The 18,531-nt window shown below is 38.9% G+C and overlaps 1 protein-coding gene across 2 annotated transcripts; it reads left to right on the plus strand.

Annotated features, from left to right (window-relative positions):
- Positions 1 to 10,226: 10,226 nt before the first annotated feature.
- On the plus strand, positions 10,227 to 16,833 carry LOC103453634 (uncharacterized). Of its 2 annotated transcripts, none has more exons than XM_070805520.1 (8): positions 10,227 to 11,632; positions 11,974 to 12,289; positions 12,915 to 13,112; positions 13,253 to 13,525; positions 14,003 to 14,105; positions 14,320 to 14,438; positions 15,090 to 15,266; positions 15,467 to 16,833. In XM_070805520.1, the coding sequence occupies exons 2-8, from the start codon at positions 11,987 to 11,989 to the stop codon at positions 16,304 to 16,306; spliced, it is 2,013 nt and encodes a 670-aa protein (XP_070661621.1). In that variant the 5' UTR covers positions 10,227 to 11,632; positions 11,974 to 11,986; the 3' UTR covers positions 16,307 to 16,833. The 2 variants fall into 2 exon arrangements, with proteins under 2 accessions (XP_070661621.1, XP_070661620.1); XM_070805519.1 differs by lacking the exon at positions 10,227 to 11,632 and adding an exon at positions 11,648 to 11,744.
- Positions 16,834 to 18,531: the final 1,698 nt, after the last annotated feature.

Raw genomic sequence — 18,531 nt, forward strand, 5'->3', positions numbered from 1 at the left:
GCGTGGGTGGGCTGAGACTAGCCCAAGTGCTAGCGAGTCCACTCGCATGGGGGGGGGATTTGGGGGGGGTATTTGGCTCAGCTTTGGCATTTGGCTTTTAGCCTAGTGTTTTAGCATGGGTTGGCTGGTGTTTGGGGGGGGAATAAATGGGGAAATTTGGTTTTTAGCCCACCATTGGAGTTGGTCTTATAAAGTTATAAGACCATTTTCAACCCTTGGCCTAAAACCTAAAATTTTTAGCTCTGAAAATTTAGGTTTTAGCACAGAAACAACTTTTTTGTTCCAACCCTTATGGCCTTAAATTTTCGCACCAAATTATTAAAGAATGAATTTAGGCTAATTTTTTTTCTTAAATTAACTTAAAAAAATATTATGTAGACTATCGTAAATTAATTTTATGAACATTTTAATCTAAAAATATTTAAATTTCGATAAATATTGAAAAATCACTAAATCTATACATTAAACTCATAAAACATTATGGAAGAATATGAAAATCATGATAGAGATTATAAACACAATATACATGAAACACACTAGACACACAGAACACTTGTGAAGCACATACAAAACACATGTGAAGGACATACAAAACACCGTTAGATTTTTTTTTCATTGTTAGATTTGATTATATTCGATCTAAGCCATTTGATTAAATAAATATATAAATATAAAACAAAACAAAAAAATTTGAACGTGGACCGTTGGATTAACCAACGGTTGTCACATCTCAGCTTGACTCCACCATAGCACGATATTGTCTACTCTGGGCTTACCATTCCCTCGCGGTTTTGTTTTTGGGTTTCGGCACGAGAAACTTCCACCGGGGGGGGTCACCCATCCTAGGACTGCTTTCGCCCAAACTCACACCGTGGTTCACTCGCACTGGCTGAGGCCCACAATGATTTCTGGCCTAAAAATGGGCCAGTATTTGGCCCTCTTTTGAGTTTTAGGTTTTGTTTAGCACTTGGGTTGGGTTGGGTTGGGTTGGGTTTTGGGAGGGGGGAAGGAAAATTGGGGCTTTAGCCTAGAGTTGGAGAAGGCCTAAGCGTTGTTAGTTGTCAAAATAACAATTTTACTTATTTTAGAAGTAAGCTTATTTTTTTTATATTTTATTTATTTATTTAATTTTTTTAACAACTTAAAACTACAAACATGCTTAAGTTGTTTGTCCATAAAATAAAATAATTCATATTTATAGACAAAAAATAAAAATGATATTTTGTTGTAAAATCGACTGTGGGTGCAGTGGAATAAATGAAACAAGACACAAAATTTACGAGGTTCCTCTACAGTCAGTGTGACTGGAGTACGTCCTCGGGGCAGCAAAGGTGCTTTCATTATAATTTAGAATAATAGGAGTACAAAGATAACTCTCTCTATTATCTCCTCTCATCTTCCTCTATTCTCTCTCTTCCTCTTCCTTCTCTCTCTTCCTCTTCCTTCATTCCTCTCTTTCTTTCCCGTGAACTCATCACATTCATCTATCTATTCTTCCTTTATATAAACAAAAGAAAGCACTATTCACTTTACAAATTTTCCACAAATGAATAGTGAAAATACTGTGCATAAATAGTAACAAACTATTCATGTGGGCCATCCACATATTATCACAACACTCCCCCTTGGATGGCCATAAGTCTTCGATTGATTCGTTAAAATCTTGATCTGTTTTTGGATGCTTCCCTTGATGAGTATCTCCCCCTGATTTCAAATCATTTAGGCTGATCACTGATCATTCTGCTTCAGTCTCTTAGCGGGGAGAGTTGCCGAAAGATGTGCTTTACTTGTTGTTAACTTTCCACAGGCTTTTTCTTGAACTGGGTTGTAGGACTTTCTGCTAGACTTGCATCCAAAGGTCTGAATTTACTCATTTGATCTGGAGCAGATTTGATTCAAGTGTGGTGGACACTTGATCTTGAATCGGACTTGTGATTTCTTCAAGGACTTTCGAGGCTTGATCTTGAATGAAATTGGACCATGAGGAGCTTCACGTGACAAGTGATATTCGGCTTAGTTGGGGATGAATCAGCATATGTTCATTGCACTTGTCTCCACATGCTTCAATGCATCATTTTCACTTTCCTTACTTGCTCCCCTTGCTTAAGTAGTATTTTCACTGCTTTTCCCCCCATGCATATGTGGCATCTTCTCTTGTAGGATTTGTCCCCTGATGCAGGAGAGGAATGCAAACCCTTGCATTTGAATGGTTCATCACTTCTTGGTGACTGTAGACCCAGCTCCAACCGTTGAAGATGACTACTCGAGAGCAATACTAGGTAAGCAATCAGGAAAGGTTCCAGGCAGTCGGTTCCTTACCGGGAGTTTGAGTGGAAGTTCCGACATATTGCTTTCTTTATCCTTGTCTTTGCAGGCAAGAACATGGACAAAGGAAAGGACAGGGAGATTGCATGATATGAGATAATCTTGCTCTGGTCCCTGAAGATATGTGATAATCTTGCTCTGGTGTGACATGTTTGAAGAGGTATTCTCGGAGAGGAAGAAAACTGAGTATTTCGAAATGCTATGTTGAAGATGCATTCTCGGAGATGAGGAAGAGTTAGGTATTCTTGCAGTGTTGCAGGTCTGCCTTGTTATGGAGAACAAAGGTCGACATATATAGAGATTTCTCAATAGCAAGTGGTGGTGCTGTGCTTTTACTCTTGTCAGCAACTGTGGTGTAAATAGAACAGTAAGATTTACGCGTTTTCAACTTTGTCAGAGATCTTTGACAAAATTGCACGCGACATCTGAAAAGCTGGGATTACGTCTGAAAAATGCCAACGAACTTTATTTAGGAAAATCTGGCTTTTTGAAATTCGGAGAGCCGTGTCGCTTCGATCTTTGAACAAGCGGCTCTGTTGCCTCTTCTTTTATAGAGACATCAATTGCGTTCAAGAGTATGCTTATAAAGTTGCTGCCTGAGAAATTTCCACCTTCTTGCACTTCTGAAATTTTAAATGACCTCTGTTTTTCCTTCATCATTTCTGAAAAATGACTTGCCCATCTAACATTTGCTTAGATTTGAGTCTTAGGAGTGATACAGACGAGCAGCGTCAGGATAATATATGGCGCCCGTCCTTCTTATCTTCTAATGGTCCTCTTACGGTTGGGGAATCTATGATGAAGAATAACATAACCGCTACTGTGGTAGCTAGAAATCTTCTCACTCCAAGGGATAACAAGATCCTTTCAGAACGGTCTGAAGAGTCGGCCGTTCAAGACTCCTTGGCTCTCAGTGTTCAGTGTGCTGGCTCTGTGTCCAATATGGGCCAACGCCTACTTGCTCAAACTCGCCAAGTTGAATCATTGATGGCGGAGGTGGCAAGTCTTAAACAAGAGATCAGAGGGCTCAAGCACGAGAATAGGGTGTTACACGTGCTTGCAAATAGTTACTCTACGAGCATGAAAAGAAAGCTCGTCCAACTGCAGGAATCCGAAAGTCGGATTCAAAATGATCACCAGAGGTTCGTTGCTAGATTCCGAAAGCAACTGATGCCTTCCCCTTCTGGTGTTTTGCTAAGTACTGGGGTGCCACATGATCAATCTCCAGTGCCTCCCCCTTCTGGGGTACTTCCGAGTACTGAGGCTGCACATGAGCAACATTTGTGAAGGCTTCATCCTGTTTGTTTATTTTAACTCATGTGTATGTATATATCTGTAATTTCTTGGAGATATTAATAAATAAGCTTTATTTCATTCAATGTATTGTGCCAAATACAATAAAGCATATACTTCACTAAGATGTGGTACTTCTGGACCAAGTATTAATTTATCTTTACCCTCACGAAGATAAATGATTATTCTTAGTGTCTTCATTATATGAGTATTCAACTCATAATCTTCAATCCATATGGTTCTTTTAATATCATAAATATCATGGATAAGATTCGTGTTGGTAGATTGTTCGATCTGCAGCTCGAGACAATAATTCCTTCAACACTTTATAATTTTTCTAGACTCTTCAGGAGTCCCAATTTAATATCATCAACTCTTCAAGAGTTATAATTTAATGTCATTGACTCTTGCAAGAGATTTTAGTATGTTGCAACAATACCATAATGATAGTACTCACTAAGGCAATTCATATCATCCATTGGTATTGAGTACATATTTTATGTTTTACCCTTCAGAGGCTTACTTCAAGCAATTTGAATCCTTCAAGGGTTTTCTACACTTCATGACACATTTTCCTTTGGAATTTATACAGAGCAATTTGCTCCCATGTATACTTGAGGGATTTACTTATGGAGATATAATGTGGGCAACTCACAACCCTTCGTATATAATTCTCCATTCATATGAACTCGTTTACAATCTTGTGTCATATCATGTAAGTGTATTACACTGTATTACAAATGCCCATATGTAACCTCTTTGGTTCAACATCTTTTGGCTATTTGTATTGTATTCAAATATATATAGGTTCATTTGCCCACGTTCTTACAAAATTGTAATGGAATTGCCTTTCTCCATTTTGGCCAATAATTTTTCTTTTGTCGACGAACAAAAGAACGTGACTCAATATTAACACAGCTCATTGATGAATTTAGTAGCTACTTGTAAAAACCAAAATTACCATTGGTTATCATCAATCCGTGATCCCATATTCTCATGTGCATGCGCATGCATAAAAGCTTTTCATTTCTTTGGATATCCATTGCCTCTTCAAAGGCATGACGCTATCTCTTCCAGGATAGTCATAATTTAGAGAATGTGGATTGTTGATGCACAAAACCGGATGGTCTTGGAACAACGTAAATCCGACCGTGAATCTGCACAAACGCTCAAGAACACTCAGAACACAAAGAACACAAGGATTTTATCGTGGTTCACCCCAATGTATGGGCTACGTCCACACTGATTGTATTGTATTTCTCTGTTGAAGAGGGAGAGAGAGAGCTTAGAGCTTAGGGGGTGTGAGGAAGCTTTGAGAGAGGGTGAGAGGCTTCAGAAATGGCCTCTGAGAGTGAGAGTGAGGCCTCCCCTAGAATGAGGGTAGGAGTCCCCTTTTATAGAATAAGGGGCTCCTCCTCCATTACATATTTGCCCCTTCCTTTATCCCACAATTACATTTAAGTCCCCTGAGTATTTGTACGAGATCTAAATACGAGGCCCTAAATATGGTATAAACAGTAGTCCCCCAAGTCTTCAGTCAAGAGAGTCTTTTGGCTGGAGACTTGAAATTCAGTCCATGTGTGGGCCGAAGTAACTAGATGTCGTCTAGAACTAATACTTGATATGAGGCGGTGCCCAATCTGAAATGATGCTCAACTAGAAGTAGCACATGTTGTGAGGCCGCTTTGCTTGTAGCTTGTGTTGCCTTGGTTGGCTCGGCTTGTGGCGTTTGAAGGTGAGGGAATCCCTTTTATAGAATAAGGGCTCGCTCCTCAATACATAAATGATGGGCTAGAGTTGATGCTCGCAGTGAGACGGTTGCTCAGTAGGCGGCGATGCTCTCTAATGGTGGTGAGGGAGTCCCTTTTATAGAATAAGGGTTCACTCCTTAATACATAAATAATGGGCTAGAGTCCCCCAAGTATTTTTCATGAGGCCCAGTTGAGGCCCAATATATGGTACATAATGTAGTCCCCCAAGTTTTCGGTCAATAGAGTCTGTTGGCTGAAGACTTCAAATTGAATCCATGTATGAGCCGAAGTGGCAGTTGTTCGGATGTGGTATTTGTATACCCTGCACTGAAGCTTTGTAAGTGAAGCTTTGCAAGTGAAGCTTTGAAGCTAGAGCTCTGTAAATGAAGCTTTCGAAACTGGAGCTTTTGTAAATGAAGCTTTTGAAGCTAATTGACATGAGTGGTGCTCATGAATGTTTATGTTGATTGACATGAGTGATGCTCATGGATGTTGTCATGAGTGATGCTCATGAATGTTAACATGAGTTATGCTCATGAATGTTGACATGAATGATGGTCATGAATGTTTATGCATGATTGTCATGAGTGATGCTCATGAATGTTTATGTATGAATGACTTGTTTTGGGCTTTTCCTTTTTCTTTTTTTTTTTTTTTTTTTTTTTTTTTTTTTTTTTACCCTCTGATGGGTTTATACATATGTCTCCGAAAGATGAAAGATAATAAATTACATATAGAATGTTTATTCCTTACTTTTGTTTTTCTCTTTCTTTTCTACTTTTGTAATTATCTCAGTGGGTAGCCATATTTTCTGCTTTGCTCTTTTCCACCGCAAATCTCATGTTGAAAGGGTAGCCATGCTTTATGCTTTGCTCTTTTCCACCGCACCGTTCTTTTGCTGCATTTATTATTCTGTTGTTGAGGTCCATGTGCATTAGCCTTTGCTTTACTTTGCAGATGGCAGACAAAAGTAAAGTAAAGTTCTCTTTACTTTGCAGATTGCAGATGGCGGGGGCATCGACTTGTCTTTCTTCTTTTTTCCTCTTTACACACAGTCACAGTCAACACCCCATTCTCCATTGCTGCCTTCACCTGATCAATCTTCGCGTTCTCCGGCAGCCTGAGCCTCCTTATGAACTTGCCGCTATTTTTTCTGATCGTCAAAAGAAAGTACCGTTCCAGCCATTTGAGGCCAGCAATTACCATCAGGACCTAGCTTGCGGAATTCTCCTCTTACGAATAACTGCCTTTGCATAAGGATCCAATGCAATTCTAGAAGAGTCATAGTAGTGTCCATCATCAGGCGAAAATTTTTCTATCAAATTTGTATCCGTAAAGGATATCTTTGAAATCTCCCTTGAGAAATACATGCCACACATTTCCGGTCTTGTTGGTCAAAGGATCAAGAAGGATCTGCTCAGTAACTTTACCCCCCTCTAAATCGGAGAGAGTGATCAGAGAGTGACGGAAAACGCATTGCCGGAATAGAAGGCGAAGTTAATCCCGCCATCACGCGCCGTGGCACCGAGCGGACTCGGATGACCCTGAGATACCTGAAAGGGCTGCAGTTTCGGCTTGTCGACCACCGTATTCTCCGCCACCTTGGCCTGTCGGCCCTCGCATGATTCCCAAACCCTCGCATCCGCCAATTCAGACTCTTGGTCTTCTAATTTGGGTTTTAGCGCCTGGCATTGGGAAAGGTGAAACACTGGGTGTTCTGGCGGGGAAGATTGAGGTTGGGAGCGGTGGACCAGGTGCTGCACTTGGTTAGCTGCTGCTGCTGGGCCATTGGTTCATCAGTGAGAGAGAGAGTCTTGGAACAAATTCTGATATGCGAGACCGTGGAGGAGCTGATCCGTACAGATCCGCCATAGCTGAACTGCGACCGTGGAGGAGCTCGCTGATAATTTTTCCATCTTCCATGAAAACGGAGATAACCCAGAAATAGAAATCCTGCAACAAATTGTCTAATAATCCTGGAACCATGTGAACGGCGGCTGTTGTGGATCCCAGCGGGAAGTTGTGTCAAATCCTATACGTCGTTGGGGTTGGTTTGGTTTTGACCAACTACAGCAGCCAAGCCGAGCTTCAATTTGTGGAGATTTTCTGTTGACCTGCTCAACTGTAAACATAACCCTCGCCTATCCCTTTGTTTCCTCCGTATATGCCTCCGTGGAAGTGGAAATCGAAACGTTTTGGGCCTGTTTGGATGCAGGAATCGGGAAGGATTGGGGCAGTGGAAATGGGCTTGATGAAGGCCTGGGTGAGGTTGAGGTTACCAGCTCGCGGGGAGAGGTATTTTCTCTGCCCAACCATTTCCTTCCCACCGCCGGGAGAGACTTGGGCTGGAATCTTTCTTACTTCCACATGTTTGTGCTCGATACTTTCCATTACTGAAACAGATGGATAGAGAGAGAGTTGGGCGTCTCTTGGTTTTGCAGATCCACGACGGACAGTGGTGAGATGAAAAAATGAAAGAGAACCGACATAGTTTTTCGTGTCGTTTCCTACAGACGGTGCCAAATGTTGATGCACAAAACCGGATGGTCTTGGAACAACGTAAATCTGACCGTGAATCTGCACAAACGCTCAAGAACACTCAGAACACAAAGAACACAAGGATTTTATCGTGGTTCACCCCAATGTATGGGCTACGTCCACACTGATTGTATTGTATTTCTCTGTTGAAGAGGGAGAGAGAGAGCTTAGAGCTTAGAGGGTGTGAGGAAGCTTTGAGAGGGGGTGAGAGGCTTCAGAAATGGCCTCTGAGAGTGAGAGTGAGGCCTCCCCTAGAATGAGGGTAGGAGTCCCCTTTTATAGAATAAGGGGCTCCTCCTCCATTACATATTTGCCCCTTCCTTTATCCCATAATTACATTTAAGTCCCCTGAGTATTTGTACGAGATCTAAATACGAGGCCCTAAATATGGTATAAACATGGATCATAACCTCCTCTTGAGCGTTATAGAGCTTGGATTTTAATCTCCACTTCCGGGAGTTGAGTCATTGGAACCTATATGTCTATTATGCTTCATGTATGAGACATCAACATTCCCATGTCTGTGGATTGTTCTATCTGGGACGTGTATCCATGCGGCGACTGTCATGCTTCTGGCATGCAACAGTTATGCTTCGGGAATGCAATAGTTCAGTAGTGCCATATTATTCTTCTTTCGAATAACTGAACCTTTTGAGTCTAAAAATCTGCCACGCTTCAGGCGTGCAACAGATAAATCATTTACTGTCTCATTATTTTATCCAACAGAGACATCAATTCTTGAGGCACATTTGCAGTAAGTATATATGATTTCATCACTTTCGTTGCATCATTCAATTATTCATATTTCATTTTCTCATTGATTGCTTCGTGAATCAAAATAAGACAAATTCTCTTCGTTCTTCTGGAACGGTCTTTTCTCATCATTCTTCTGGAATGATATTTTCTAATCGTTCTTCTGGAACGATGTTATTTTCTCCCCCTAATGGCAAGAAAATTGTCTTATCAAAATCATAGTCCGCAAATCATGCGGTAGACATATCCCCAGTCAAGGGTTCCAAATATTGAATGATAGATGGTGTTCAACATCAATGCCTAATCTACGATGATGCCTCATTTCAGTATGTTGTGGCAGTCTTACAGGCACATAGATAACACAACCAAAAACTCGTAAATGTATAATGTTTGGCTAGTTCCCAAACACGAGTTGTACTGAGCAATATTGATGGTTGGAAACTGGTCTCATCCAAACTTAATAATGCGTCATGTAAAATGACATGTCCCCATGTAGAAAACTGGTAATTTCGTTTTCATGAGCAGAGCGCGGGTAATCAATTTCATCCGCTTAATAAATGCTTCTGCTAAACCATTTTAAGTATGGACATAAGGAACTTCTGGTCCTTATTAAATAGTCTATGGACTGAGACTTTTATGACCTTTATTATAATTAAGTTGAGGCACTGTGGCACTTCAAACTTAAGGTACTTATCAAGAAACTTCATGTCCGATCTTGAGGATCTAGGGACTTCATGTTTGATCCTTTTGCATGATGGAACTTCGGGTCCTATCATTTTATGTGATGAGGATCAAGAAACTGCATGTTCTGATCTAATCAAGGAACTCTGGGTCCTTGTTATACTCATCGTAACAAAAGATAAGTACAATAAATAAATTAAAGCAATAGGCGGTAATTCCAGCCATAGTAAATAAATTGAACAATAAATAAATTAAAGCTTGTGACAAGGGTTTTAATTCAGCACCATTCACATAAATCAAAACTTAAAGCAGTAGGCGGTAAAACCGTCCATGATAAATAAATTGCTGTAAAGTAAATAAAGCTTGTGACAAGGGCTTTAATTCAGCACCATTCACATAAATATCAAAGCTTTAAAGCAAAGGGTAATAATTCTACCCACTGTAAATAAATTGCTTTAAATAAATAGAGCTTGTGAAAGTGTTTTAAGCCAACACCATTCATATAAATAAAGCAATAATAGAAAAGGGTGATGATTAAGTTTCCATCATATTTTTTTTTTCTTTGATTGGCAATCATTCAAACTTTTCCCCTTTTTTATTATTATTCTTATCCTTACCAGATGGTGCTCATGTACCTCCAATAACCTTCGTCCCCATTTCCTTTTTATTTTATTTTATTATTTTCTCATTCAATCACATTCTACACCATTCCAAAAAAAACATTGCCTTTTCTTTCATTTTACATGGTGCAACGCACCTTTCCAAATCATTGGCCCCATTTCCCCTTTTCTTTGTCTATCTCTACCAGTCTCGAAACCCAGTACCAGCTGGGTTGTTGTGGGAGTTACACAAAACCAATTCAATCCAAAAAGGCTACCAGAGACTGGCGTTGTTCTTGTATGGCCCAAAGAACATGGCATCGCAAAGCAAGAACCTCTCCATAGAGACATAGATGACAGTGAGGTTGACGAAGGCACAAGAGAGGGAGGCCTGTGTGGGGTCAGTCATGCCATCACCATTTCAGACAACTGAGGATTCATGAAGGTCCTCGAGATCCATTGAGAACGACACGATCTGGGTTTCCAAGTCTAATGAGATTCTTCTGGATCTCTGGAAACCAGTTGTCAGGTACGAGTTTTCTTATCTCGTGACGACTTCAGGTCGTTGGAAATTTCAATTCGCACCAGAATTCGGTGGGGCGCTTCTGGCGCGGTGGGAGAAATGAAAAATGGACATACCTTTGCTTGTTTTGCTGCACCTTTGTTTGTCTGTAAGATCTCTCCATCTTTCTTGTCCACGAGAGAAAAATATATTGCAGGTCTAGCAGGGATAAGGATTAGCACATCAATAGTTATAGTGATAAAAGAAAGGTTGATGGATTTTTGGGACAATATGATCTTCCCTGTTTGTCGTGTCTGGCTTGCCGTCTCTACTCTGTGTTTATCCGAATTTATGGCGTTATGCTTTCCACTGACATGAGAGCTTCTCGTGCTGATAACGTGTTGTAAAATCGACTGTGGGTGCAGTGGAATAAATGAAACAAGACACAAAATTTACGAGGTTCCTCTACAGTCAGTGTGACTGGAGTACGTCCTCGGGGCAGCAAAGGTGCTTTCATTATAATTTAGAATAATAGGAGTACAAAGATAACTCTCTCTATTATCTCCTCTCATCTTCCTCTATTCTCTCTCTTCCTCTTCCTTCCTTCCTCTCTTTCTTTCCCGTGAACTCATCACATTCATCTATCTATTCTTCCTTTATATAAACAAAAGAAAACACTATTCACTTTACAAATTTTCCACAAATAAATAGTGAAAATACTGTGCATAAATAGTAACAAACTATTCATGTGGGCCATCCACGTATTATCACAACATATTTGGGTTATTAATGTTTTTTAATATTTTAATATAAGTCAGTTTGACCACCTGAGGCAGAGGCAGAGAGAAAAAGTACAAGGAAGGGAGGCAGCGTGTGCGGAATTTCACTTCCATCTGCCCGTATCACATCACAGTTGAGGTCGGTTTCTAATTGCCACATCCTTTCCCACTCACCGTCTTCCGTCGCCCGACACGTGTCCCCAACCAAAACTACGCCCCCGCCTGCCGTTTTGCTTCAAAACTGCGCGAAAGCTCTCCCGAACTCCTCCAAACCCATAAAGAGGAAGAATCGCAGAATTTATAGGCTCTCTCTCGCTCTCGTCAAAGGATCAATCTTTTATTCGATGCCTTATGCTCGAAGATAATCTCATTCAATTACCATTTTATCCACGCCACAATCGATCTCTTCAGGTACGCTTTCCGTTTGCCTCTGAATGTTATTCTATCTAATTACCCCCAAAATGTCTCTCGGAGTTCGGATTTTTAGGGTTTTAACGCTTAAGCAATTTCTGATTTCAATCAGGTTTTCTTCAATTTTTCTCCTCATGTTATTGGGTTTTCGATTTTGTTCACTTTTTTTTTTTTTTTTGGTTTTATTTTTGTAGAAATTTCGCGGTAATTAAGAAGGGAGTTGATTTTGTATACAAGCAGGAAAATTCGTTTAATTTTTGTTATTTGGGAGATTTTGGATTGAGGGGTTTTTGTTAAAGTAGAATTTTGATCATGTTTTTGTTAATTTTGTATTGTTGTAGGGATAGTAAGCTAATGGCAACTGCAACTATGGCTACCGCAGCCGGTGCAGCTGCTCTTTTATATTATACATTGAATCGTAAGTTACAGTCCCCTACATCGGACGGTGATGATGACGAAAATGGGGGCGGTGGTGTGCCCAATCATGCTCCTTTGGGAATTGAACGCGTTTCGCATAGGTTAATTCAAGCCCCGGCTACGTGGCTGGAGACCATTTCGACTTTGTCGGAAACTCTAAGGTTTACTTACTCCGAGACTTTGGGGAAGTGGCCTATAGGGGATTTGGCATTTGGGATTAGCTTTCTTCTAAAGAGGCAGGTAAAATGTTTTCATGGACATAGTTTCTTTACTGTGTCGGTTTCAGTGTTTACATTGATGTTGTGATCATTGCATGCGGGTTTTGCTTTATGTGCTGAATACAGTGGTTACACTGATCTTATAACTTTCACATGTGGGATTTGTGTCACTTAGATGGTTGCTTTCATTGTGGCGAGATTTTAGTATTAAGATTCATGATAGACGGATGTTGCTTTTACAAAAACCATTCGTATCTTATATCTGAATATATTACTCAATCTAGAGATGGAAAACTGGGCGGTTGAATTATGAAAAGCATCCTTCTAACTGAGCGTTAAAAACAGAATGGTGAAAAATGTGACATTATACTCTGCAGCTTTCACAAAAAATTTGGGAAGTTTACCTATGATTAGCACTTCTTTGGGATAATAACAGAACCAAGACAGGAACTATCCAAAAGTGTGTGCCATTCTGGAGATAAATAGATTCACAAGAAAAGAAATTTTTTTACATGACATGCTATCCTTCTTGTATTTATTGTTTGATTATATGAGCCCTTATCTGGTATATATACCAAGTAGTCATTTTTCTTCTTTGGTTTGGTTGGAAGAGTGATATTTGATAATAGATCGTCTGTATGGTGCAGGGAAACTTACACGTTCATGGTGTATTTGGTGGAATAGACAGTCAACAGCTAAAAGGATCTCAAATAATTGCTGAACTCAAATACCTCTTAAACTTATTGACACTGTGTTGGCATTTTTCGAAGAAACCTTTTCCATTGTTTTTAGAGGAGACAGGCTATTCAGAAGAGAATGTTCTTCTGCAGGAACCCAAAGCAGGAGTAGGTTACATTACTTACATATTGTTACTGTTGTAGTGATCGTTGGTCGGTGTCTTTATGCACTATTTACTGTCAATGGCATAAAAAATTAATTAGCACTATCCATTAATATCAAATTCTGTATTTACCGTGTTTTGCAGATCTTGAAGCCTGCTTTTACAATTCTTGTTGATCATAATGAGAAGTGTTTTCTGTTGCTGATTCGTGGAACCCATAGTATTAAGGACACTCTGACGGCTGCAACGGGAGCTATTGTACCATTCCATCACAGTGTTGTACATGAGGGAGGAGTCAGTAATTTAGTTTTGGGTTATGCACATTGTGGAATGGTTGCGGCTGCTCGATGGATTGCAAAGCTTGCAAAACCTTGCCTACTAAAAGCACTTGAAGAATATCCTGACTATGAACTTAAGGTAGTGGCATGAAGTGCGGATGTTCTCTATTTTACTACTCATCTTAATTGGCTAATTAGCAGATATTGTTATGTTGTTAATCTAAACGATTCTGATGTAGTAGTTTGTAGAAAGTACAGTTTTTCAGTAGACATCTTGGCTCTGATACCTTCCAGTATCATTTTTATTGATATTTTAATTATTTTGCATATCTATAACTGTGCCCCTGTAGCAGCAAAGCTGCAACAGGTGATGGGTGGGGCTTTATGGATTATCAGATTAGTTATTTCAGCAGTCTTCTCCTGTTAACTGTATTATGAATTACACATACCGTATGACTACCAACAGTTTTTTCTTGGAACTTGATCAAACTTACAATATTTTAAGTAGATTCGTGTAACATATTGTTCAAATGTTTCGTCTTAAACCATTTGGTAGCTTTGAACAATATTTTGGTCCACAAGATCAAAACATGTATAACATAATTGTTTCTGATAGATTGTAGGGCATTCTTTGGGTGGAGGCACTGCAGCACTTCTAACATATATATTGCGAGAGCAAAAAGAACTTTCAACAACCACCTGTGTGACTTTTGCTCCAGGTTTGTGTTCATTAGATGCCATGGCCTAATATGAATTTCAGTGCTGTGCATCAAGTCGGGTTTCTTTTTTTGTATTCTCAACACCAAAAACCCTTTTAGTTCTGTCTTGTATTATTTTGTTCTGAATCTGGATATTTGTTTAGTTTAGCATTATGTAACTGTTTTTTGTTCGGTTAAGTATTTCTATTGGCACTAACTACGTATAACAACGCAGCTGCCTGCATGACGTGGGAATTGGCAGAATCAGGAGGTGGTTTTATTACATCCGTTGTCAATGGAGCTGACTTAGTGCCCACGTTCTCTGCTGCATCAGTGGATGATTTGCGTGCTGAGGTTATGTTCTTAAACTCTGTTATTGAGTACTCCTTGGGAGATTGCTATATTTGTTGTTGTGGGACTAATGATGCTTATCTGGTTGACTAAATATGCTGATTTTGAATAGGGGCGGCACTTCTTGAATAGGGTCATAACTAGTATATTCTCCCTATAAATTGACTTGGACAAAGTTTGTAGTACTCAGATTGTATTTGTTGCTGCTGAGTGCTGATAAGGCTTTTCATTTTACAGTACATTGTTTGTTCTTCTAAATGGTTTGTGTTATTACTGGTGATTTTAGTCTGATTATGACAATGAAGTTGAATAAAAAGCGAGCAGGAAAGCTCTTACTCTAGCGCCATCTCTGCATGCTCGTTTCTAATTTCTCTTTTAGTGATTGTGATATTTCCTTCCAGTAAATAAATGGGCTCTTGACAAGGATTAATGATATTTGTTGAATATGTTTTTTTCCATGATAGCTTGTTATTTTCGATAAATTTTCTCTGTACAGCCATTCAGTGCTGGTTCTCTGGCTTGTTGGTGCTTGAAAAACTTGCATGCTTTCTGTAGTTTCATTGAGACATTGCAAATGCTTATGATATTCCTTTTATTGTTCTACCATGTCTCTTTCTAATGTATTGTTTTATAAAATTTTGTAACTTTTTACAGGTTACGGCGTCTGCTTGGATAAATGACTTGAGAAATCAGATTGAGCAGACAAGAATTCTTAGCACTGTCTATCGTTCTGCTTCAGCTTTGGGATCACGGCTTCCCTCCATTGCCAGTGCAAAAGCAAAAGTTGCTGGGGCAGGGGCAATTCTACGCCCTGTTTCCAATGGTACACAGGTAACCTTTTTTCTTTTTAATGTAGTTTTGTTTCGCATTGTATTCTTGTCCTTTCACAACCTTCTTGTAATCAACTGAATACCACTTCTAATATGTGTCATGTCTTGTGACATTCTTGTTATAGAAGCTTTCAACTTGGTATCTGTATTCCTCTTCTACTTAATCATTTGATTAGCTTGTGGAACTTTCTGACTTCACAGGTTGTTATGAGAAGAGCCCAGAGCATGGCTCAGGCAGCATGGACTCGTCCTTCCCTTGGCTTGTCATCATGGTCGTGCATGGCTCCTCGTCACCGAGCCTCAGCTGCTCATTCAAACTCAAATGATGAAGGAAGTTCTGGAGGATCCTATGGTGGCAACACAGAGACTTCTGACCCTCTTCTTACATCCCCCAGGAGAATCACAAGCTCAACTGCCATTGAAACCATTGACCTTCCTGTATCTTCATCTGTAGGAATGGAATGGACTTCAGAGATTGATTGTTCTTATTCTGATAGAATGCGTCAAGACGCTGATGGTGATGTCGGTGATGAGCATGAGGGGCTCACAGACCATGATAGACATGAAGACCGGATGACTGAAGTTGAATTGTGGCAACAACTTGAGCATGAGCTTTATGATAGAACAGAAGGCGAGGATGGCGATGTGGTAAATGAAATAAGGAATGCAGAAAATGAAATAAGGGAAGAAGAAGAAGCCGCAATTGCAGAGGCAAGTGATGGTCAGCCAGAGAGCTCTGCTCCTGACATGAAGGAAGCACATAGATTTTTTCCTGCAGGGAAAATCATGCATATTGTTACCGTTCACCATGGTGGTGCTGATAGTGAAAGCGGTGGCCTTAGCTCGAGTGGATCGGGCAATGAGCAGCCAGAAGAGACTAGGGTTGGTATTTTCCTTACTTCAAGATCTCTGTACAGTAAGCTGAGGTTGTCACAAACGATGATTAGTGATCACTTCATGCCGGTATATAGAAGGCAGATTGAGAAGTTAATTAAAGAACTTGAGGAAGAAATGGCTTCCAACGGAGAGGTGGTATTATAGGGAGATGAACATTGGAATAACAATTTGTCTATACACTCTGCACCGGACTTGGAATTTTGCCTCCATCAATTTTGAATCTGAGCTGCATAGAGACGGTAATCCTCCTTCATTTGCTTTGCTGCAATTTGGGAAGAATGGTGATAGCTTTGATGCCACGACTTTCAAATCGAGGAACCTGGTGGATGAACCTGTACGCAGTTTCAAAAATCCTCGTCTTCTGTAAATTAGTTGAGGTGCTACACTTGATTTCTCTGTTTTATCTTTTTCCTTCATTAAACTAAGGTGGTAGGCTACTTTTAACATCTCTCTGTTGAACTTGTGGGTTAAACTCTCTGCTTTTTGTGCGCCCTGATCGACATTAGTTTCTTCAGTTGTAAGAACGGGTAAGTTTTTCTTCACATGGCATTGTGCAATTGGCATGAGATGCCATGGCGGCTGTGTGCCCGTGCCATGAAAATTACTCTCTAGCTTTTAAGGCAACGCACTCAGAGTTTCCCATCTTAATTTTGTTAGAGAAATTTTAAACATCTTCCTTGTGATATCAGAAATAGGTAAATATGGGAATGTGCGTATTGGGTTTTTTTTTTTATGTTGCCAAAATTTGCTGATTTTCTATTAACTGTTCCTTTTAAACATTTATGGATGATTGACATTTGACAATAATAATGTTATTTATTTAATTTTTTTAGTACATCGATATTTTTACATTAAAGGGAGGAGGAGTTCGGTTAAGCTAAATTAAGAATGTTATTTAAACACATAAAACTCGATAAATCATAAATTAGTTACTTTGTGCACTAATCAAACAATAGTTATTTTCTTGTAAAGCTAAATTATCGAGCTATGTGGAATTGGAGTTCCACGTCGAAAGCAACTCTTTGCGGTTCAAATATCATGCCAACGTGCATCATAATTTAATTAATTTAATATTAAATAACTAGCTTTGTTTGCTTTTGGTGTTATATCTAATAAAGGTTCATATATTAATGAATACAAGGCCAACCAATATTATATATAAAGAGACCAACCAATATTATATATAAAGAGAATGGAAAAGGTAAATAGTATTTTGATGTCATTAGGTTTCAACAAAAATAATTAGATAAAAATGCCTTCAAAATAAATTTTTTTAAAGGCACCCCATAATAATGCATCAAATAAGGTAGGGGCATTTTCATCATTTTAATAGTATTTTTTAATAATTAATTATTATTTTTTAATTAGTACCACAATAGGCTAGCAATAATGTGATTCATTTTATATATTTTTAAACACGTTCAAAACATCTTAATAGGCGTGTAATGCCGGTTATAAAAAAGATCATTCGCATGCGGATAATAATATGATTAAATTAGTTGCCAAATGTTTTTTTTTTTTTTAACAAACGATATTATCTACACTAAAGGTGAGGGAGGTGGACTTAGCCTCACAATAGGCTAGCAATAATGTGATTCAATCAGTTGTTTATTAAATATTATTTTCTCTATTTTAAACACGTTCAAAACATCTTAAGAAACGTGTAATGCCGGTTATAAAAAAAGTCTTTCGCACACGAATAATAATGTGATTAAATTAGTTGTCAAATGATTGTTTTATTTTTTTTAACAACGATATCATCTACATTAAGGGGGAGGAGATGTGCTTAGCCTCACAATGGGCTAGCAATAATGTGATTCAATCAATTGTTTATTAAATATTATTTTCTCTATTCTTAATGTAAATTCTATAGAGACTGATTTTATTATGTGAATTCAGCTGCTTTCATTGGTTTATGAGAGGTTTCTTCTACCATGATCTAAGATTATTCATTTATTTCAAATATTTGACTTTTCTTTTGTCAATTTACGCATATATATATATATATATATATATACATTTAAAACGTGTAAGTTGCGCGCAGCACGCCGTGATTCAAAAAATACCTTCTGCATAAGCGTGATCACGTGCATGGAGGCTAATATATAATAATGCACATAGATTTACCACTTGTCCAAGTAACTTACTAATAACACTACCACGATTTTGAACTTGTGGTATGTAACTCCTTGTAGTAATCACAAAGACCCACTTTATATACATTAAAAGAAGCTATTTTATATTTTGTGGTCTGTTAGATAATATTTTCGTCTGTCGTTTGTATGTTACTGAGAAAATATACGGGACAAAATGAGGGATGAAGAATGGTAAAAAAGAAATAAAAGAAATGCGTGCGGGATGCATAATGA

Source organism: Malus domestica, chromosome 09 (genome assembly GCF_042453785.1).
Source record: "Malus domestica chromosome 09, GDT2T_hap1".
Taxonomy (NCBI): domain Eukaryota; kingdom Viridiplantae; phylum Streptophyta; class Magnoliopsida; order Rosales; family Rosaceae; genus Malus; species Malus domestica.